This window comes from Mirounga leonina, unplaced genomic scaffold (genome assembly GCF_011800145.1).
Source record: "Mirounga leonina isolate KUSES-001 unplaced genomic scaffold, KU_Mleo_1.0 Mir_114, whole genome shotgun sequence".
Taxonomy (NCBI): Eukaryota; Metazoa; Chordata; class Mammalia; order Carnivora; family Phocidae; genus Mirounga; species Mirounga leonina.
In genome coordinates this window covers 27,287,141-27,309,095 of record NW_023270265.1, presented here as the reverse complement: position 1 = coordinate 27,309,095, position 21,955 = coordinate 27,287,141, and the positions used below count along the sequence as shown (strand labels likewise).

At 52.9% G+C, this 21,955-nt stretch overlaps 2 protein-coding genes across 6 annotated transcripts in view; one reads left to right on the top strand and one right to left on the bottom strand.

Annotated features, from left to right (window-relative positions):
- The window catches only part of FBXW4 (F-box and WD repeat domain containing 4), an 82,447-nt gene extending 75,118 nt beyond the window's left edge, over nucleotides 1–7,329 (top strand). For 2 of the 3 annotated variants that reach the window (XM_035027559.1, XM_035027572.1), the window contains exons 7-9: nucleotides 5,172–5,312; nucleotides 5,756–5,897; nucleotides 6,026–6,762. In XM_035027559.1, the coding sequence (XP_034883450.1) occupies nucleotides 5,172–5,312; nucleotides 5,756–5,897; nucleotides 6,026–6,145 (403 nt within the window). In that variant the 3' untranslated portion in view covers nucleotides 6,146–6,762. Of the gene's footprint in view, nucleotides 1–5,171; nucleotides 5,313–5,755; nucleotides 5,898–6,025 lie in introns of all 3 variants that reach the window. The other variant, XR_004683258.1, reaches the window with a different exon arrangement.
- Nucleotides 7,330–7,403: 74 nt separating this feature from the next.
- Nucleotides 7,404–21,955, bottom strand: part of DPCD (deleted in primary ciliary dyskinesia homolog (mouse)) — an 18,270-nt gene continuing 3,718 nt past the window's right edge. Inside the window, exons 2-6 of one of the 3 annotated variants that reach the window (XM_035027672.1) lie at nucleotides 20,156–20,236; nucleotides 14,949–15,073; nucleotides 14,429–14,562; nucleotides 8,111–8,213; nucleotides 7,404–7,717 (exon numbers count right to left, since the gene is read on the bottom strand). In XM_035027672.1, coding sequence (XP_034883563.1) covers nucleotides 7,613–7,717; nucleotides 8,111–8,213; nucleotides 14,429–14,562; nucleotides 14,949–15,073; nucleotides 20,156–20,236 — 548 coding nt within the window. In that variant the 3' untranslated portion in view covers nucleotides 7,404–7,612. Of the gene's footprint in view, nucleotides 7,718–8,110; nucleotides 8,214–14,428; nucleotides 14,563–14,948; nucleotides 15,074–20,155; nucleotides 20,308–21,955 lie in introns of all 3 variants that reach the window. The other 2 variants (XM_035027691.1, XM_035027681.1) reach the window with 2 other exon arrangements.

Genomic DNA, 21,955 nt, shown 5'->3' with positions numbered 1-21,955 from the left:
CCGTGGCTGGAGTCGGTAACCCTTAGAGCACTCACGGGGCCGCCTTGTCAGCCACCGGGGAGGAGGGACTCCGGGGGGGAGCACAGGAGATGCCTATCAGAGCATTCTAGTGGCCTTTTGAAAGGCGAGGGGTGCCTGGCTGCAGCCCCTTCCGGGGGCCTGCGGAAGGGAGCCGTGTCCCGAGCACAGAGCGGGCCCACCGGCCCAGGTGTGGCTCTGTCTCTGCCTCCGCCTTCGCCTCCACCCCGGGCGGCCCGGCCCTCAGTCAGGGTGATTGGGGAACTGCCCTCTTTAAAGGACCTGTCTTCTCCTTTGAAAGTATTACTGACAGATTTTTTCATTTTCTTTTTTCTTTACCTCTTTAAGGAAACCTGTAATTTCTTTCTTTCTTTCTCCCCCCTTGCCTTTTTCTTTCTTGTCCCCTCTGTCCCCCTGAACTCTTTGAAATTGGCTCTCTGCCTGCTGACACCAAACTGATACTTTGCGTTTCACTTCTCCTTATCCCTTTATGGCAACAGATGTTGAAATTTTGTATCCTTTTATCTGCCCGGCTGCCCCTTCCTGTAATTACGGGCCCCTTGTTAGCAGTACAAAGTGGGCTGCCCGGCTGCCTGGCCTTTGAGCCATTGTGTCTGAACACGTGTGCGCGGGCAGGCGCGGGGGGCCGTGCACGCGCGCACACATGCAGGGGAGAGGCCGTGGGCTCGGGCAGGGCCCTTCCCGCTCGCCTGCTGGGGCCAAGGCAGGCGAAGCTTCCATGGGCCTCTCCTTGTCACCACCACTCTGGTGGTAACATTTGGGACATCCCATGCCTCCTTGATGCCCGCCCTCCCCACCAGAGGGCCAGACAGGACGAGCTCCTCCCTGCTGAGAAGCCTGGTGACTCCCTGCCCCCCCCCGAGTTGGTGCCCCCTGAGCAGTGTGCACCCGAGGGCCGTCACGGCCTGAGAGCCAGATCCCGGGCAGACCGGAGTGCCTGCCAGCTGCAAACATGGCGCCGGTGCCCTGGCTCTGCACGCCTGCTGGGGCGGGTCCTTCAGCTGGGCCATCCCCGCGCTCCTGTCATGGCCTGTCCCACTTCTGGCACTCCCTGGGGAACCACTCCATGCCCACAGGCCGAAATGTTCTCTGATCTGTCCTCTTACGGTAAAACTTTCATTTCTCTTCAGGGACCCACCCGCTCACCCCTTGTATTGTTAGCTGGATACATGACAGACTCCCTCCTTCCCTGGACTGAGAACTCCTGGAGGACAGGGAGAGCTCCTTCAGAGCCGTCCCTGACGTCTCCCTGCAGTTCCTACTAAAGCACAATGCCTGGTATATAGAAGGTGCTCATTAAATGATTGTTGCTCAAAGAAAGGAAGAGCGGGAAGGAGAGGGGTGGGAAAGAGGAAAAACCTGCCCTCCTGAGTGACCGTGTCTGGCCCAGTTTGTACCTTCAGGTCCTCTGTCCCCGGGAGCCGACCTGCGGGAAGGTGAACTGTGTGTCACTCTTCCATCCTTGCCGTCCCCTGAAAGCCACTGTTGCGTCTTAGGGTCACACATACATGCCAGGCGGAGGAGCAAGAACTTCTAGGATCTCCAGGGAACATCCTCTGTCCCGAGCACAGACCAGGCCCCGCCGAGGATGGGAACCCCGTGTGTTAACAGTGGCTGTTAAGGGGTGTGGGGGCCACAGGTATTCGTAGGTGCAGGCCGGGAGGTGGGACGGGGATCTGGCTTCTCCTAGCTCGGGGCCCTCTAGCACAGGGGGACTTCCTGCAGGCTGTGGCTTGTGTCGGGAGCAGAGGCAGGCCGGGCAGGGAGGCAGGTGGAGGCTGGGATGAGCGGACTCGGGACAGGGTGGCCACTGGCTTGCAGCTCGGCAAGGCCCAGAGCAGGAGAGGGAGGGGCCCTCCCAACTGGGACGTCTGGGTCTTCAGGGCCAACACCTACCTCCAGTTAGCTGTCCCTAGATGTCCCCTAAAGATGGTGATGGAGGGGTCCTTGTCTTACTAGATTTCCTTCTGTCAGGAAGCTCCTCCCTGGGCTCCCTCTTCCCTTGAGCTGGAATCGCTGTGCAGCAGGGTGGGAGCCCCGGTTCCCTCACCTGCTCACCCCAAGTCCCTGCGCTGAGGCCGCCCTCTGCTTGTTCTTCCCGCCCAGGTACTCTGGGGCCTCCCGGAGAACGCGGCACGCAGCCCGGCCTCCTTCAGGCTGCCCTCCCCGGCCTGCGCTCGTTCATCAAGCTCACAGGGGTGGCCCCATCTGTCTTTATCTTTCCCTGGGTGGAAAGAGAATTGCTGGAGTCAGGCTCGGGAGAGGCTGGGGTGTGGAGGCGCCCCCCCCCCCCCAGCCCCCAGTGGCTCCTGGAGGCCCAGGCTTTGTGTGCAGGAGTTATAAGGGAATGGACTTTTTGTCTGGCCCTCGGTAGTGACAGAGCCGGCCCTTGCTGCCGTCTTGGCCCGGGACTCTGAGGGGCAGTCCTGTTCCCACACAAGTTGTGCGACAGCCAAGGCTCTGCACCCCCCCTCGCGCCCCCCACGGTGAGAGGCCGAGAAGCATTCTTGACATTCTTTCCAGAGAAAAGGGGTGAAACGTCTGAATTTGGGGGTCACCATGTTATACAAATTGCAATCTAATCGTTTTTACAAGAACACACTTGCAGGAAGAAAAGGAGCCCGAGAGGAGGGGCTGAGGAGACAGACAGCCTGTTTTGTCCCCCTTTCCCCCAAAGTTTGAGGCTATTGTTGGGCCGATCTTGCTCCCTTCCCCAGAGCTGTTGAGCTAGAGTTTTCTAGTTAAATTGGTCTTGGGGTGGGGGCCATGAAGGGCCCACGGTGCCATTTCTGTTTGTTTTCCCAAATCAAAGCCCCAGCAGGGCTCCCATGGCGGCGCTGGGCCACTGTTCGGAGAGACGGGCCCTTTCCCAGAGCCAGCTGGGTCCGCGGAGGCCCTGGACTTCACCTCCCGGGCACCGCACAGCAGAGTTGTGAGGGTCCCAGGCCCAGAGGCAAAAGAAATTGTATCTTTTTATTGGCCCATTTGAAGTGTGTGTGGCCGTTTCAGAGAATTGGAGCACCGGGCAGCCGCAGAAAGAAACTTTTCTGTCTCGGGCCAGGCTGGGCCAGCGGACAAGGGGCTGCGGGACTTGGGCTGGCCTCAGGGAGGCTGGTGCTCACTCTGGCCCTCAGGTTTCCCCCGGCGGGCAGGGTTCTGTTTCTTGTCGCAGACACTGGCAGGACCCTTTCCAGGGGTGGCTTGGATGCTGGGACGGGGGCCCAGCGTGGCAACTTGGTCTGGGTATCGCCCTGATGCTGCCGGTCCCGACGCCGCTGCCCCTGTCCAGCCCCCGGGTGCCCGGCTGTCTTTCCCTCTGAGCCCTGGGACCGGGGGTGGGCAGGCAGAGCCATGCTGGGCTTCACGCCCCCAACCCCCACCGCCTTTCATCTTCTATTTCAAACAAACATGAAATTACTTCTGCAGATTAAAGGGGAGAGCTCCTCAGTCATTCCTGAAGGCCTCACTAATGGAAGGGGCAGGGCCCCCAAATCTGGAAGGAGGGAGAACTGTGGAGCCAAACAGCCCCCTACCCGGGTGTGCACAAATGTCCAGAAGTAGCTGTAAAAGAGAGGTGGGTGGGGGGCGGCATGGACTCCTTTTAGGACTCTGGCCTGCCCGGGGTGGGTCAGTCATGGCTGGTGGCCCTTCCTGGGAGCCAAGGTCAGTGATCTCTAGGAGATGCTGATCTGTGGGTGGTAGCCTTCTGCCTGATCCCTCTCAGGGTCCCCCACCACAGAGGCTTACCTTCTACCTCAGACAGAAAGAGGAATATCTCCCCAAGGAGGCTGGGGGCCAGGGTGCTGACTTAGGGCCTGACCTCCCACTGACCGCAACAGTGTCCCTTGCTGGGGGTCACCTCATTGCCCAGGGCTCGAGGGGAAAGGTAGAAGGGAACCCCAGGCTGCCTCTTCTATTCCTTCAGCTTCTGGGGAAGATGGTGGCTGCACTGGGGAGGAGGGATGTTGAGGGTCAGAGTCCGTGTGAGCTGGAAGGCCTGGGACTGAAGTCTGCTTTCACTTGGGGCTGGTAGCATCTGCCTCGGCCCTTTGGTGAACACTGCTTGTGAGATTGTGGCGTCCTCCCTCCCACTGCCGGGGCCCTTTACCTGGGTGTCCTTGGGAAGTGTTCATGGCCTTGCTTCTCCTGTCCTGCCAGGGAAGAGAGCCCAGCATCTCTTGGGTGAAAGTGCTGGATCAGGCCTGGAGGGTGCCCCTCTTCTCCTTCATCCCCCCACCCCCCGCCCCGGTCATTCTGCAGAAACTCCCTGCTTCTCCCCGTTCCCTAGCCACAGGGATTAGCGGGTGCACTTGATGTTGAGGGGTAGTTGCTAGGGCCAGAAGGCCCCCCTACATGGTTGCTAAGGGTCTGGCATCAGGGCGAGGGGTCTGCCCACTGCCGCGGTCACGGAGGGAATTACACAGTCACAAAGAAATTGTTCTTCTCAGTAATCTGCTCTCGGCCACCGGGAGGGGCGAGGCTGGGGGAGCACGCTGGAGCCCAGCAGGCTGGGGGCTGTGATCACACAGGCGTGCTAGCCCCGGGCTGGGGGCCAGCCGGGCCAGGAACACCGGGGACCGGCCCGCTAAGCTGCTTTCTCAGCGATTTTTCTCCCCAGACACAAAGGTGTTTACTTGTTTTAACATCTCCTGGGACTCCCCTTCTCCCTTTGTGTGGTCTTTATCCCCAATGAGGTTTGAGCCCCAGATTACAGGCAGGAATTAAGGCATTGGACTCAGGCAGCTCAGAACTGCATGACCTGCAGGATCAAGAACTATAAAGTAACCAAGTGTGTGTGTGCGCACGGGAGGGGGGCCGGCCCGTCCGTGAGGCCCATGCTTCCTCCCCGAGGGGCAGTGGCCAGGCAGCGAGCAGCTGTGATGCAGGCAGGGGCTGCGGGCCGATGGTGGCCTTTAGCTGCGGGAGGGGCAGCACGGCGACTGGGGTGACAGGGTGGGCATCCTGGGCCATTTCTTCCCTTGGCTCCTTCCTAAGGGAGCCTGATCTTAGCTTGGGCGGGGGGGGGGGCGGGGAGCTGCGTTTCCCCAGGGACTGAGGCCATTAGGTTAAAAGCTGGTGTGGGGACCGAGGCGGACAGTCTCTCATCCTCTGCCCCTTTGTTCTCTCCCCAGTGGGCAGCTAATGATGCACCTGGGCAGTGACTTCCCCCCAGGGGCTGGGGTGTTGGATGTCATGTATGAGTCCCCGTCCACACTCTTGTCCTGTGGCTATGACACCTACGTTCGCTACTGGGACCTCCGAGCCAGCGTCCGGTGAGTGTGCGGCAGTCCCGGGCCCTCCAGCTGGAGGCTAGGAGTGGCAGCCAGCAGGGTCAGGTCAAGCTTGGGCTCCCCGTCGGCGGCCCTGGTCCCATGGCCTGGGAGACCGTAGCCACCAGGCGCTGATTAAGAGCCCGGGGAGTCGTCAGGGTCCTATCCCTCAGCATCCTGCCTTTCTTTCTGCCCTGCCGCCCAAGTCCTGTGACACACAGCCAGCAGTATGAAGCACAGACGAGGAGGGCCTCATCGGGCCTGGGGTTCGGGCATTGGCGAGAAGGAGCCCTTTCCAGAGGCGGCTTTCCCCGAATTAAGTCTGGCTTCGAAAGAGTCCGGTGATTCAGCTTCTGTCTCCCGGCCAGAATGGATTTCTAAGGCCCCTGTGGAAGCTGGGGTGGAGGGCACCCTGACCCTCCCTCTGATGGCCGATTCCCGGACAGGAAGTGTGTCATGGAGTGGGAGGAGCCCCACGACAGCACCCTGTATTGCCTGCAGACCGATGGGAACCACCTGCTGGCTACTGGGTCCTCCTACTACGGGGTCGTGCGGCTGTGGGACCGGCGCCAGAGGGCCTGCCTCCACGTAAGCGCACCGCACACCTCACACCCCCTTATTAGGGGCTGGATCTGGGAGCGGGGGTGCCTGGAGAAGGCGGGGGAGTCTGCGCTGGGCCCAGGCAGCTGAGGTTAGGGCTCCGCCCTCGGTTGCAGGCCTTCCCGCTGACCTCGACCCCGCTCAGCAGCCCTGTGTACTGCCTGCGCTTCACCACCAAGCATCTCTATGCCGCGCTCTCCTACAACCTCCACGTCCTGGACTTCCAGAACCCGTGACGGGGCCACCCCGGCCTGCGGGCCAGGGAAGCCAGCTACTCAGGGACCTCTCCGCCTGGAGGGTGCAGGGATGCCTCCGCCCCCGCCGTGCCTGTGCTCCTAGACCTGTCACCACAGTGCTTGGGCACCGTCAGGTAAAGGCTGCTGACTCCCGGGAATTTGGGGGTGCCCCCCCCAAGGAACTAATTGGAGAGAAGGGATCTGCTGCTTTGAGGGAATGGCTGAGCCTGGCCGGGCCTTGCTTCCCTGTTGGCCAGAGCAAGGATCTGGTCTGGACAGGCCTGCCCTGTACCTCGCCCCTTCTTAGAGCCATGATAGCTTAGAGTGAGGTGAGGGGCTCCAGCCATCCCAGTTGGTCCCTTTCTGCCCCTTCCTTGGAAGGAGGGGTGAGGCTGCCAATCCTCTGCTGTGGCCCCTACCTCCTCAGTCCCCACCCTTGACCAAGCTCTTGGGGCTCATTCCTGGGGCACTGTGGCCTGGTCTTGCTTTGAACCTGAGGAAGGACAAAGGGAGGCTAGCAGTTTTGAGTGAGTCCTAAGCCAGCCCAGTCTCAGGCCGGCTGCTAAGACATGCTACCATGTTCATTTTTGTAAAAATAAAGCTTGATTGTTCACAGATCCAGTTCCTCTCTGGCTGGGGAGTCCTGGGAGGCCCTAAGAGGGGACCGACATCTTCAAACATGAGGATGGGCATGTTGGGGAAAGGGTAAGACCAGCCTCATGGCTCAGTGTCCCAAAGACCAAACCTCTCATTACCACTCACCCCTTTGCCCCGGTGGTGGGTGGGTGTCACCTGTGGGGTAGAGGACTGTGGAAGGGCTCTGCGCTGTTGGGGAGCTAAGCTACTCCCCATCTGCAGTAACCCTTCTTCACACTACTCTAACACACCCACACTCTTTGCAATGATACAACCCTCCTTCTGCCTTTACATCCACAATGTCTTAATCTCCTGGGCTGCTTTTAAGGTTTCTGTATTTCAAAACCTTCTTTACCTTACCTCCCCTTACTGTGGGGAGCTCATCTGGGCCCTTCTGAAAGCTAAGACCAGGGTCTCTGCCAGCCTAGTGTCCCTCTGAATTTATGCAAACAGGATGGGGAAGATGCACCCCCCGCTAGCGCTAGGCTCAGGGCTTCCCTTTATGTGAAAGGCTTGTTGAAGCCTTTGATGTTGAAGGTCCCTGAGGAGGAGAGAAGGGAATGTCCTCACCAGCACCCTCCCTGGTGACAGCATAGAGGGTGGACAAAAGGGCAGCCCCTCAACAGTGACTCAGAATGACTTTACTTGGGAGATCAGACCATGATATGGGGGCTAGGAGCACCCCCAAGGCCCAGTTCTCACAGAGCCTGGATAGCTCATGGAAGAGAGGACATACCCCTGCACCAGAAAGGGGGTGGCCCAAGCCACAAAGTCCAGAAGAGCCTCACCCACCCGCCATGCTGCCGGAAGGGCAGGCTCAGGGATGCTCTGCTACTGGGTCTTACAGTCCCCGTCACTGCTGTGGGCCGTCTTCACTTTCTTTAGCTCCTTCTGAAGCTCTGACTCAGCCGCCAGGACCTCCTTTGGCTTCTGGTACTGTGGATGGAACCAGGAAGAGCACATCATTCAGCCACATCTCCCCTCCCTACATACACACTCCGGGCCTCCTCTGATCCCGTTATTTGAAAATGAGGAAATTGATGCCTGCAAGGCTGAATGATTTGCTCAAGGTCACATGACTGGATAGGAGCCTTCCACCAGAATCCCAGGCCTGTGATTTCCATCCCTCCACGTCACCCTCTGTCTTCTTCCAGCTGTGACTTCTAAGATCAGCTGAGCCCCCCCACCCTGAAGGAGAGGTGCCTGTTCTCTAGCAAGCACAGGCCAGGTGTTGGGGCTGGAACCGGGGACTCCTATGGGATGGGAAATGGCAGGGAAAGGAGGAGTGTCTCCCTGATTCAGTGGCCAAGAAGTCTGGGTAAATCTTACAGAGATGATCAGGGTGCAGTTGGCATGAGCAAAGCTCAGCAAGGACTCATCCAGAGGTAGCTGGTATCTGTCTAGGTCAGGAATGGAGAACTTCTTGTAGTACCTGTGGGAACACCAAGAGGTCATCGGCACATCCAGCAAAGTGACCCCCAGCAACTGGGCAGCAGGCCCTCTGGTGCCAACTTTCTACACTGTTCTTCCACACTTTCCACAGAGCCAAAGAGGAAGAAGGGAAGCCAGTTAGAACATCAGTATGAATGAAAGGCGTTTTGGCGAAGCCAGCAGTGGAAGGGCAGGACCCGTCATGGTTCCTTGATTAGACCAGGGATTAGAGTGACTCCTGGCCTCCGCTCTACCCCAAGAACACGGGAACATGTATGCTAACAAGGGACAGAATAAATCTGGCTAGGGCTGTTCCCCAAAGCTGGGGACCAAGAGTTGCCATTTACATGCAACTTTCTCTGAAGGCCCCAGCTACTTTTTCCCTCTCTTGGGGTCTTTCAAGGCCCTGTGGGCCTGACTCCTCTTGTAGGCCAGAGAGAAGTACATCCACAAAGAGAAATCTAGGAGGACAAACCACATGACTCATCTCAGAAGCTGGATCTCTGGACTACTTTGCTGGCCCTGAAACGTCCCCCCTCCATTTTCACACACAATCCCTATCATCTGTAAGGGCCAGTCCAGAGATTAATGATCCTTTTTAGTAAAAACAAACCCAAAAAACCCAGAGAGCAATACCTAGCCCAGATGTATACAACTGGACTTCATTCTACAGGAAATCTGACCTTTACCGAAGCGGGAGGTAACGGGTCTCGCCTGGCTTCATGGCCAGCTGTCCGTGGAGTCGGGACCCAGCTCCTTGCTCCCGGTCAGGTGCTTGTCACCAAGAGCGCCTCCTCTAGCAGCAGGCCTGTGTGGCGTCTAACCTGGTGCAAGTGGAGCCCGGGGCCTCAGCCAGTGGCCAGCAGACCTGCTCCCCAGGCCTGGCATCCCCCCTGCCACTGTGGGGCTGTGGGCTGGGAAGGGAAATGCTGCGGGCAGGTACACACAAACTCCAGTCAGGGGCCTGGAGCGGACGGGGCTTTGACTACTTCAGAGGGGCCTGGGCCTGGTGGTGACAGCTACTCCGGGTCCACTTCAAAAGCCCCGCTGCCCCAGGGACTCAGAGTTGACATCAATGCAGCACTTCTGCCCTGCTCTCCTATCCAAATCCCCGGGAGTTCAGCGGAGGCGCTCAGGGCCCCTCTCCTCCCAGGTTCTCCGCTCCCCGCCAAGGTGCTGGGACCCACAGCAGGAGAAGAATGTTTACTTAAAGGCTGACAGTTCAAAAGGAGTGGGGGCTGGGGGATCCTAATGGCACCACAAGCTTGCTTTATTTCCCAAAGCTCTGCCCCAGGGAAAGGCGATCCATCTGCCTGCAAAACCGGGGTGGAATGCGGCCTCATCCTCCTCCTAGCTGGCCAGGCTGAGGGCTCTTCCTGGGGCCCTTGGGCTGGCCAGCAAAGGTGGCAGACACTGATAATAGGGGGGAGTCAAAGGTTAAACAGCAGAGATTAGATGAACACAAAGGCTTGTTAGGAAGTGTTAACATCTTCCCTACAAATATACACAAGCAGCAGAACTGGGAGAGAAGCAGCCTGGGCACGCGCGCAGCCTAGCCGACGCAGCGGGGCCTGCGTGAGCCTCACCGTGCAGAGCGTGGGGCCATCGTTTCTGCCTGCCTGGCTTGTGCTCCACGTGGGACAGGGACACGCCTGGGTACCCTCAGAGGGGTGCCGGCTGGGGCACTGGGACTGAAAAGAGAAACCCAGGGGGCTTGGCCTCCGCCCACACCTGTCACTAGGAGGCGAGGGGGATGGAGGCAGAGTGAGTGTGGATGCTCTTTGTCTTGAGTCTGTTCTAATGGATTTAGTTTACTGGCTGAGGTTACACAACTTTGATGGGCAGTGTTCAAGGGAGTCTGGGACATCTGCTTCCCCTCCTCAGGGGTGCAGCCCAGCCCCTTCTCACCTCCGTCCCCTGGCCTTGGGGTTCACCCTGCGAGGAACCACACTTGACTTTCTCACTGGCACCTGGACTAGAGAGGGACGCACTGTGCTTCTGGAAAAGAACACTCAGCCTCAGGCAACCCTGAGGGGGCAGCAAACACGTCTTTAGGCATCAACTGTGTCCTAGGCCTTGAGCTATGAGCTGGGGATTTAAAGATGAAGAAGAAAGAAGGCCCTATCTCTGCCTGAGGAGAGCTTGTGTTTCTGCTGAAAGCTAGGCCCTCATAGTGCAGCAGTTCCTGGGCTTTTGGCAGACACGTGACACTCCCCTGTTCCCATCTCCTACTACTGTTCTCAGCCTCAGTCACACAATGAAAGGGGACGTTTGTTAATGCTTAGTGGGGCCAGGCACTGCTCCACACACATCGAATCCTCAAAGCAACCCCCTCAGGCTGGTTGCTTTTATTATCCTCTTTCACAAAAGAGAAAACGGAGATACAGATAGGTATCTTGCTGGAGTCACAAAACTGGTCACTGGAGAAGCCCTTATTACAAGTAGCAATACCCCAAATCTCCTGACCCTCCATCTCTCCACACACACTCCTCCAAGTAACAGACCCCTGGTCTAGGTTCCCTGCTGTCCAAGGACGGAGCAGATATGGGGGGATCTCCCTTAGGATCCAATGACCCTGCAGGTCCTCCAGGTACTCTAACACAGTGGCTTTCCTTTCTGAAGGTCAGAAGTTTTCGAAAGACATGGGGAAGCAAAGGCTCTCAGGACAACTCTGGTCCTGGCCTGTGACCCTGGGCAGGCCACTTCACTTCTGGGCCCCGGTTTCTTCCTCCAGATGCCTTCCTCCAATAAAGGAGCTGAATGAACTTTAGTCACCGAACTAGATGAACGAGATGAACTTTAAGTCACTGTCAAAGGGACCAGAAGAGGCCAACTCTGTACCTCCCCCCAAACTGTGCTGAAAGGATGGCTCCTTCACTTGGGCTACTTCAGAAATGACCCACAGTACCCCACTGCTCTCTGCTGTATCCTCTTCCCAATTTCCAGTTGTTTCCCAACCTATTCTTTGCAGTGAACTGAGAAAGAACACAAGAGGCCAGGCCTCTGGAGACAGACTCGGAGGAGAGGCTGAAAAGCAGAAGCAGGGCCATTGTGGAGAGTTACACGGGCCGTGCCCCACACACAGCTCCGGGGCGCCCTGCACACCCGCACACGGGTTTGGCAAGACTGGGCCTGAGGAGCCTCTAGCCAGTCCCGCCCTTAGAAAAGCAGTAGGCAAACCTTCCTTCTTTCTTAAACATCACAGCTCCAGGCAAGCCGATCATCCCTGCCTACAGCAGCCCTTCCTGGACTCACAATGCACATTCACATACTAAGACCAAAGAGAAACTTGTTTAATCCAGTTCCCTAAATTTATTTGACCACGGAATCCTTTTTTTCTAGTGATGCCTATTAACACCTCCCAGTGTTAATGTTACCAGTGTCTAATCAGCCAAGTTCTAATTTCCAAAGAATTGCTGAAGACATGCTTCAGGCCAGCCATTGTCCCGGACGTTTGTATACATATGATTTCATCAAATTGCCCAAACAGTCTGTGAGGTGGGTATGAGTATTCTCCTGTGTGAGGAAGCCTTGCCCAAAATACTACAGTTAGTACGTGGCAGAGGTCAGATTTAAGCCAACCCCTTCCCACTCCAGTGCCCTTGTCCATTCCACTTAATGGCTGCCAGCTTCTAGTCTGAGGCTAAGAATCTTCTTTCTGCACACTCTTATCAGGAACAGGCAGTACCACACTGGGATCCTGGAAAAGCACTTTCTTCCCTGATTCATCCCCTCACTAATACATGAGGCCAAGGACATGATACATTGGAATCAATCCTTTCCAGAAAAGTGACCAACCCAGTCCTTCAGGGACAAGGCAGGTATGGACAAGGAACATTGGCTTTTACTAGTAACCACATTCCAGAATATTAGAACTCAGGCAGGCACAGAACTAGCAGGTAATGGAAGAAGGCAAATCAGAGATGCCATGGTGTGGATACTGCAGATGTCCGGGCAGCTAGACTGTCGCTAACTTTCCCTTTGCAAGTCAGCTCATCACACTGACTTTACAGACACATTTATATAATCATTACGATATAACACAAGAATGAAAATATGTACCCTGCCCAACACTGGATGGTGTGACGATTTTTTTTTTCAAGATTTTATTTATTTGACAGAGAGACAGCGAGAGAGGGAACACAAGCAGGGGGAGTGGGAGAGGGAGAAGCAGGCTTCCCGCTGAGCAGGGAGCCTGATGCGGGGCTCGATCCCAGGACCCTGGGATCATGACCTGAGCCGAAGGCAGACGCTAATGACTGAGCCACCCAGGCGCTCCAGAAAACAGATTTTTAACGTACCCTGAAAAAAAAACAGTATCCTGCTCAAAAGAATAACCACTGAGTTGTTTAATTAGTGGTAGTAAAGGTATAAGACACATTACTGCCCCTGGTAGGAGATGAAAATGCCACTAGGCTCAAGAAAGAGCCGGTTAAAGGTTTAGTGGCCTTTTTCTCCTACCCCTGGGCAGAGGGACCTGAGGAAGGCTGGGCTGAGCCAGGCAGGGCCACTGGACCAGAGGCTCAGTGCGGGCTCCGAAGCGGGCACTCACATACTCCTCTCCCCTCTGTGGGGATCCAGCCCCGGCCCTGTCCCGTCTAGGGGCATTACTTCCATCCCACCTGGCCTCACCCATCAGTTCAAAAATGTCTCCAGCTGCCTCGAGCGCAGGAGTGGGCTTCTAGCCATGTTGCTCCTGGCCAACAGCGCCGCCTACAGCTGGGTATGTGCAGCAGATGGGACCCAGAGGATCTGCCCGCAGATGAATTTTTTGGTGAGCTAGCTGGCCTCTCTCCTCTCACTCCCCAGTAATCACATTTCTGCCTGATATCTGTATTCGACAGTGACCTCTGGGGGACAAAAGGGAGGCAGCAGCCAGCTCTACAAACTGCTAGGCTGCAGATTCAAGTGCTATCAGAAGCACTTTTGTTCCCAGTTTGGACCCAGGGCCTCTTACGCCAGGGAATGCTTGCTGAAGCACAGAATTTGTTTTCCTAAAGGCAATTTCTCTGTTGTCTGAAATTGCTAAATTCCACTTTAGGCGCTGACTCCCATTAATGATGAGAACAATAACAGGAATAAACTGCCTTTTATCTGAGGGCTTCAAAGTGCTTTATAAACGCAAACCCTTATTATTATGACTTTATAGACAAGGCCCACTGCAGGGGCTGCTGGCTACATGAAGAGCAATAATCTTGAAATTAATTCATTCATCTCCACCCCTTCCCCATCCCCTTAACCCTGCCGAAGTGAGAGAGTATGGGGGTCATAAGCAGAGGGCAGAACCCAAGGCTGCGCCGGGGGAGCCTGGGAGCTGTGCAGCTTTCCTGTGGGCCTCGCGGACCTGAGGGAGCTGGGAGGGGAGGCGGCACCACACCCCCCAAGGAGCCGGACAAGGAGCTGGGTCCTCCTGACTGCATGAAACGGATGGATGGCGGCACCTCTGGCCCAAGCTCAGCACCCACAAGGCATGTTGGGTGGCTCCAGTGTGTGGACCAGTCACTCATAAAACCTTCCATCTTAATACCTCAACTGTATTTCATGGGAGTTGGTCCTATACTGCAATTCCTCTGGCCCAGGTCAAGACCAGCTCATTAACACGGTTCTCCTGTGATCAGTCAGAGCTCTGGAAATCTAAATGCATTTCCAAGATGGTCAGCCCAGAAACAGCCCTGCCTGGACCACATCTCCTCCTTGGCCACCTTCTGTTCCCTCTCCCCTTGCCTGCCCCCAGCAGAACAGTAGGAGAGAAATAAAGGGAAGTTAGGTGCCCCTTCTGAAACAGAACGCAAGAGACTTCCAGGAGGCCAAAGTACCTGCCTACTGCCCGTCAGCCCCAGGCGGGATAAGGTTGGCTAACCCCAGACCAGTACTTTAAGTCCTCTAACTGCCACCTCAGCTGGGTGTGCCCTCTAGGCCACGGCTCCCTGACAGCCCCGACAGTGATGTCACCAGGCCAAGTTCACCATGGACTGGATCCAGCCAGGGGGTCAAGGTAATAATCAAGGAACCACCTACGATCACAAGTTAATGGCCAGGTGATTCCTCGTCCCCTCATTCAACAAATATTTGTTGAACCCCAGTATGTGCCAGTTACCGGACCAGACATTCCTTGTTCCAATTTCCCGCCCTGAGGGAGCTGATTACATTATTCAAGCTGGTCCTGCAGAGAGGAAGCCCTCCCACAGGCCGGCAGGTGCCCATCATGCCACTTACTTTTTGTTGGTTGTTCGGACAACGATGCAGCGCTCCTTCTGGTCCACACAGACACTGTAGACATCCTTAGGGTAGGGGAGGTTTCGAATCCGCCACTGGAAGCTCATCTTGGTGTCCTTGCGCATGAAGATGGGCTGCAGAAGGCAAATCCAACTTAGGACCACTCTTGGTGAGGGCCAGCAAGGGATGGCTTCCTGCTCTGCAAAGCTCTACCCGGGGCCCACAACAGGAGACCCTCAGCTCTTCCCACAGCTCCCCCCTGACAATGCTGTTGCTGTGACATTCCAGGCCTGGAGCCCTTGTCCTGGGATGACCAAGCCAAGCATTCATTCATTCATTCATTCATTCATTCATTCATTCAAGGATGACCATACCCAAGTATAGGTATTCATTCAGGCAAACACTTCCAGAACTCTGTGCCCAGGTGGGCATGGGAGACAAGGTGGTGAATAAGACATGGTGTCTGCCCTCCAGGCCCACTCCCACCACCCCCTCCTCGACACCTAACAGATAGACATACATTGGCATTGTCTTCCTTGATGAATTCAGACCCCAGGCTCCCTGCTCCTGGGAGTGCTGGCTCTCCCACCTCAATCTGCCATTGGCCCAAGGCTCCCAAGGCACTTTTCACTCGCCACTTTCTCACTGGGGAGAGAAGGAAGCAACGGGATTACTGGGAAGGAAGGGACTCTGCTCTTCCTGCTGAATCACATTAGATGATGGGAAGGGGAGAGAAGTGGGCGGGGCATGGCCTTTACACCAGCTCTGTCCATGTGAGCAGGACCTCCCAGCTGCCGAAAGCCCAACGCCCAGCAGAGCATTCCGATACTGGATAACCTGGAAAGCCCGTATCACGGGTACCCAAACCAAAGGGATTGAACAAAGCTCTGAAAGGAATTGAGTGGAGTTAAGAATCCTCCAGGTGTGATTTCAAGCAAGGGAGAGATGTGCTGGTTAGGAAAAGGGGAGCTACTGGTAACGGGGAACATTTGGATCCCAACAGGTATGAACTGAGATGCATTTTTTTCTGTCTACAAATGTGTAAGGGAAAAATAAATTAAGAAGATGAAAGCTGACAGGCAGATTTGTCTCATGATTTGTAAAGTCCAAATACAGAAATTCACTCATTTCAGGTATACCTGGCTTAGAACAGCCCCAGAATTGTATTTAAACAAAATGTTAGGCACATACCAGATTTTAAATGCATTATTTATAGAAGATCTCATGTGAGTATTTTTTGTAGAGTAGGATCATTCTTTTAAAATGCAAACAATTGTCTCTATTTTACCTTGGTTTACAACCCACATGTTTACGGAAGTTTTTTTTCCCCCCAAGTAAGGTGCATTCGGTATGGCAATTGTAAGTGAAAAAACCAGTTCAGTGGACATTATCTGAGGACCCCTGCCAGGATTCTGGGAACCCCAGTCATCCATGTCCCCCATCACAGCAGGGGATCCTTCCCTGCCCCCCACCCCCAGCTGTAACCCCAGGGCTTCTCTCTCTCCCTGCAGCATCCGCGTCCTCTAGGAGGGCAGCCTAAGTGCCACCAAAGGCCAGCAGCCTTCCTGAAGCCCTTGTAAGCAGCTACAAGGTCAGAAAGTGCCTGGTGCGCCGAGGCTGCTCCCGGCCCCTCCTCTTTCTGGGCTGGGGGGTGAGACCTGGAGCCGGAGTCTCAGGATGGGTTTCTTCGAGACCTTTGGAGCTGCTGTGCCAAACCCAAACACCCTCCCTGCTCCAAGTAAGGCACGCAAGCTGAACACAAAAGTGTGCTGTAAAATTAGAATTTTCCCTTGAATATGTGCTTTTATAAGGTCTGCTGCATTCTGCAGTGTGATTTTATTATGTCTTAGGGCCAAAAATTCTCCCTAGAAACACATTTCCAAGTTTATAATGAAAATTAATAAGGAAGAGTAAAAACTTGGAAATATGCTTTACAGGCAACTTTTTTTTCACAAATACTTCTACTCTCTTAAGTGAATGGACTGTGACCGGGAGTATTTCCAAATCTATTCGTGTAATACCTCGCTTAACTGGAGGCCAGCCTTCTGGCTCTTTCACCACCCTTTTTTTTTTAAAAAAAAAAAAACACCTTGGGATTAAATTCTTTGCTAGAATGTAGAAGAAAGTCTCCCTGGGATGCCTGGGTGGCTCAGTCAGTTAAGCGTCTGCCTTCAGCTCAGGTCATGATCCCAGTGTCCTGGGATCGAGTCCCACATCGGCCTCCTTGCTCAGCAAGGGGCCTGCTTCTCCCTCTGCCTGCCTCTGTCTCTCTGATAAATAAATTAAAAAATCTTAAAAAATATATATATATATTTTAAAAAAGTATATTTAAAAAAAAAGTCTCCCTACTCATTCCATTATAAGATCCAATAAACGGTTTTGGTGAAGTCCTTGTTATTTTCCCCATGTATATGGGCATGAATGCACAAGTGCAAATACTCACTTTGTCTTGTCTTTCTTGTCCTGTCTTTGTTCCTAACTCAAGGACAGTTCCTGCAGCAACAGAGGGCTGTTTCCACCTGCTGTCACTCTGATTTGATTATATGTTAAACCCAAACTGGTGTGTGGAGGGTAGCTCCCTGGGACGCTGTCGTATCCTCAAGGCTGAGCCAGGGCCAGTCCTTGGAAAGGAGCCTCTCAATGACCCTAAGGGGTCTGATGGGGAGTATGTGAAGGAGACAGTGCCTGGGGGCTTCTTCCTGAGTCAGCGGGAAGCAGGCTGATGTCCTTGACTGCTGAAAGGAAGCCCCATCTTTCAGGTGGGCTGGAAAGTGGAGGTCCTACAGGCTCTTTCCCCAAAGCTCCAAGCCATGGCCTGCTTCCAGTGTGGATAATTACATTCCCCTTTCCTAAATACTCCCTGCAGCTTAAACTGGATGCAGGATTCTTCTTTTCTGCCCTAAAACACTGCAACATTGCTCTGTGGCTATTAAACAGCTGCCGCATCCCATCCCTGAGGAGGCGGAAGGGAATCGAGTGGGTCATTTATAAAGCCGGTGAAGTGCTTGGGGATGAAAGTGCTCAATATCCTCCAAATGCAGCCTGGGGTGGTTAGGCTGGCGGTCAAATACCAAAGCAGATTAAGCCGGTAATCCAAGGTAATCCGAATGTAACAATGGGGGATGGCCTGCCCTTCCGCCTCTGCCCCCCCCCCCCCCCCCCGACATGCTGTGTCCTTCTGGGGCTGGTTTGATGTTCCGATCATTGTTATAGGGCCCTTCAGGTTTTCCCCCTATGACTACATACAGCACTCATTGTGCGGGGTGGGAACGAATAGCATTAGACTGTTGAAAAAAAATATGACACCACTATGCTTATTAACACTGACTGGAAGAACTCCATGCTACACAGATGCACCAGTGGCAAATTACTTTCTGGGTTTCTCTAACAGAAAACCAGTTTAGCCAATTATCAAATTTGTATAGTTAGCTGGAAAAATGGAAACGATTCCCATTTGTGGCCATCACAACCCTGTCCGTATTTTACTTCAGAGAGTGCTCGAGCTCAAGTTAGTTCAGGCCCTGAGATTGTTTATACTTAAAAATTAATAATTTTGCAAGGGCAGCTGGTGGGGGTAGGGTGGAGTGGTTGGAGATGGGTAAGAGAAGGACCAGCTGTTCAAAGGGTCCAGTGGTTTGCGTGGGGTGTTCCTGTCTGCCCATCTCTGTCCTGCTCCCACCAGCCCCTTCTCAGTCATTCTGGGGGGAACAAAGTTTAAGAAGAAGAAGAGAGAGCAGGATTAAATATTCTCAACTCCCAATAGTATGTTGCTGTGCATTACAGCATGGACTCTTAACCAGGCAGACTCAGACTTAAATCCTAACTCAGAAACTAACCAGCTATGGAATTCTGAGCAAGGTGCTTAACCTCTTAGAGCTTCCATTTTTTTTTTACTGTAAAAGGGGACAACAGTGCATACCTCATCAGGCTGTAATGAGGATGATTCAGTGAGATAACTCATATAAAGCACTTAGCACAATGCCTAATAAAAGTTATGGTATTAATATCATTATTAGGTAAAGTTTAGCCAGTGTTCTATCAATCTCCATTTCTGCTTTTAAGAAAAAAAGGAGTTTGTAGGCCCTTGTCTATTCCCCACCTGCCAAGAGAAGTGACAGGTTAATGTGGGATGCTACAGAGGAAGGTACCAAAACTTGTTTTTCATTTTAATTTCATATCCAAGCACAACGAAGAGGCTGGGGGTTATTTGTTTGCTTGTTTTTATGGCCACAGCAGCTCTAGGTGGGTTATTTGCTCTGAATGGAGGAGAGAGGTGGTGCTGGGGGCTGCGGGAAGGAACTGGCCTGGCAATGGTGGTGCTTAGCCCACGTGACCTCTGCTTTTATAAGCTCGCCCCTGTTAGGCATTCCAAGGCTGTCACCCCCTGGGAGCGCTATAAATTACAATGCATTGTGAGGATATTACTACTGTATTGGTTTCCACCAAATCAGTGTCATATGCTAAACACATCAAGATTTTTTAATAGCACCAGACTAAACCAATTGGGACTGGAACCCAAGCAGCTCATAATAAGGAGGGATCAACACTTCACTCTGCGACTGAACATGCGCAGGACACACATTTTAAGACTGGAGACTAAGAAAATGCAAACCAGTGTAATCCGTGTTGTTGGTTCTAGACATTTATGAGCTGTCAGAAAAAAGGAAAAAGAAATTCCCTTGCCAATACTACCTGTCGATCAGGCCCACGAAGAAATTAAAGTCAAGAATAATGACAAGAAAATAACCCAAGCCATGATTCCACCATTGGATTTAGCATTTCAGGTGGAACTTAATAAAGACACCAACTCCCACTGCTGAGAGCCCCAGGCCCTGGGTCAAATCAGCAGCCACCTAGCTCTGGGAAGTCCGTTAATGCTGATGTGCATACCTGGGCACAGAGGATGGACAAATCAAGTAATTCCCAGAAATCTGAGCTGGAGCCCCTATTCATGAGACTAGTGTTAGAGGAAAAGAGCTGCAGGAAAGAAAACAACAATGTTGCAAAATCCCCATTTCTACTCACGACCCCCTCTGATTCAGACATTTTCCAAGGCAAGGGTCAAATTTAACAGTGCAGCCTCTGAGCCTGGACCAGTACCTGCTGCGGCTGTGGCTTCAGAAAACAAACAAACACACAAACAAGCAAGCAAAACAACTGCAGTTAAAGCCTGCCCTTAACTCTACCCACTCAGCCTGGAGTAGAGGCCCACTTCCAATTCTGCCTTCTCTCCACAGTTCTTTTTTTTTTTTAAGATTTTATTTATTTATTTGACAGAGACACAGCGAGAGAGGGAACATAAGCAGGGGGAGTGGGAGAGGGAGAAGCAGGCTTCCCGCTGAGCAGGGAGCCTGATGCGGGGCTCGATCCCAGGACCCCAGGATCATGACCTGAGCTGAAGGCAGATGTGTAACGACTGAGCCCCCAGGCACCCCTCTCTCTGTAGTTCTATCCCAGCAGTTTCCCTACAGAAGACTTTCTCACACACTCACTGATCTAGGGGTCTGGTAGAGTTTACCCCTCAAGCGGCCGCCCACTCCACCCCTGGTGGCCAGCCCTGACCTCACATTATTCTCAGGAACAATCTTGCCTTGAAGGCCTCAGTCTCCCCTGGCTTCCACCTTTGGTGCTCAGTTCCTCCCGCAAGCCTCAGGCTAGAACTGCTTACCCGTGCTTTAGGACACCTCAAGTGTTCCTATGGGCCCAGTGGAAGCCCCTGTCACTTACCAAGTAGTTCGCCTGTCTTCTCATCATATTCTTCGGCCATTTCCTTTCCATCTGGGAACAAATAGTGCACCTTCCTTCTCCCTACGCACAAAGCAGAGTGCCTTACCTTCACGCCTCTTCTTACCTTGCGCCTTGCACATCAAGGGATCTACCTGGGAAATACCAACAGCCTTGGGCTTGGGCATGAGAAACCCTCCCATGAACTCCTTACCAATCATTGCCCACCGCTACTTTAAGACAAGTCCCAGGACGCCTTTCCTTTCTGCAGCTTTCTCTGAACGTGCCTTTGCGCTGCTGTTCCCTCTACCAGCAAAGCTCCATAATTCTTCTCATCTGTTGAACTCCTTGCCCTTCAAAACCCAGCTCAAATGTCACTCCACTGGGAAGTCTTTAGCCACCCTGGCAAAATTCATCACTTCCTTATTTGTTTGGGCCTCCCTAGTGCTTTATTCATATCCATAGTGGAGCATTTATCATATAGTATAGTACTTTTTTTAAAGAGCATCCTCTCTCCAGGAACAGTGCTGTATTTATCTTTGTCTCCTCAGTTCCTAAAACCAAGCCTATGTGCTCAGGATAATGAACTGGGTTTCCTGACCAAGCACTCCATCTAGCCACATCATTGCTGTGCCTTCTGCACGTCTCTAGGCCATTCCTAGCACACAGCCACATGTTAGTCCTCTTATGTTTTCTTCATGGCACTTACCTCTGTTACGATTTGTGATTCTTTGATTATCCCCTGTCTCTATTAGATAGGAGGGATTTTATCCTGCTTGCCTATGGTTTCCCTAACACCAAGCATAGTACCTGGCATATGTCAGGAGCTCAACTAAGTATTAATTGAAAGAATGAACATTGATTCAACTTTCATTGAAAGAATGCAAGAATCCAGGGGAGTTTTCTAGCCCAACTCTTCCACCTATATATTATAATCGTATTTTTTTTAAAGTGACTGTGTAATTTCCCCTATTTTTACAAATGGGTGAGTTGACATAGATAGGCTCCTCAGTGAGCCTAATAACAGGGACAGGTACCCAACCTACACTTGATAAATAAGAGCTCCAAGGAGCAGCTAAAGGAGTCACTACCTAAAATTTGCAACTGTATCTGATCTACCAAGACTTTTTCCCATTTAATTCATTCCCCTGGACACAGTTTCCTTGAGTCATTCCTAATTTGTATTCTAGGGAAACTCATCTCCAAATTTGCAGGGCTTCTCAGCACCCTAAATCATTTGGATGGCTAATAGAGCTGGAAGGGGTTTTCCTGTCAGGAGTGGGATAAAAGGTGCTGCCTGTGAGTAGCTGAAGGTTTCTGGCCTGACCCTCTTCTCCCCCTGGAGTCCATCTTGAGTCCAGGCAGGATGCAGTGCTTACTACTGGCCAGGCATTTTATGTGTTTCATTGAATTGAATTCTCAAAATAATCCTATCTGCCCCCATTACTTGTATTTTACAAATGAGGGAAACTGAGGCTTAAAGGTCATGTAACTTGTCCAAGCTCATAAAGCTATGAAAGGACAAACCCAGACTTAAGCTCATTTGAGGCCAAATTCCATGCTCTAATAACCATACTAGGATAATGTCTATAGCTTTAAATATTTGTAAGGTTGAACACTGTTCCAAAGGTTTATTGGTCATGTTTCTAGTCAATTATTACCTGTTTAGACCTTAGCATATTTTATTTGGGTATTCATCTTTTTCTTACTAATCTGATTGACCTTTATGATATTAACCATTTAATTTTTATATAGTCAACGATTTTTTCCTTTGTGGTTACTACCCAGGAGTTGTGCTCAGAA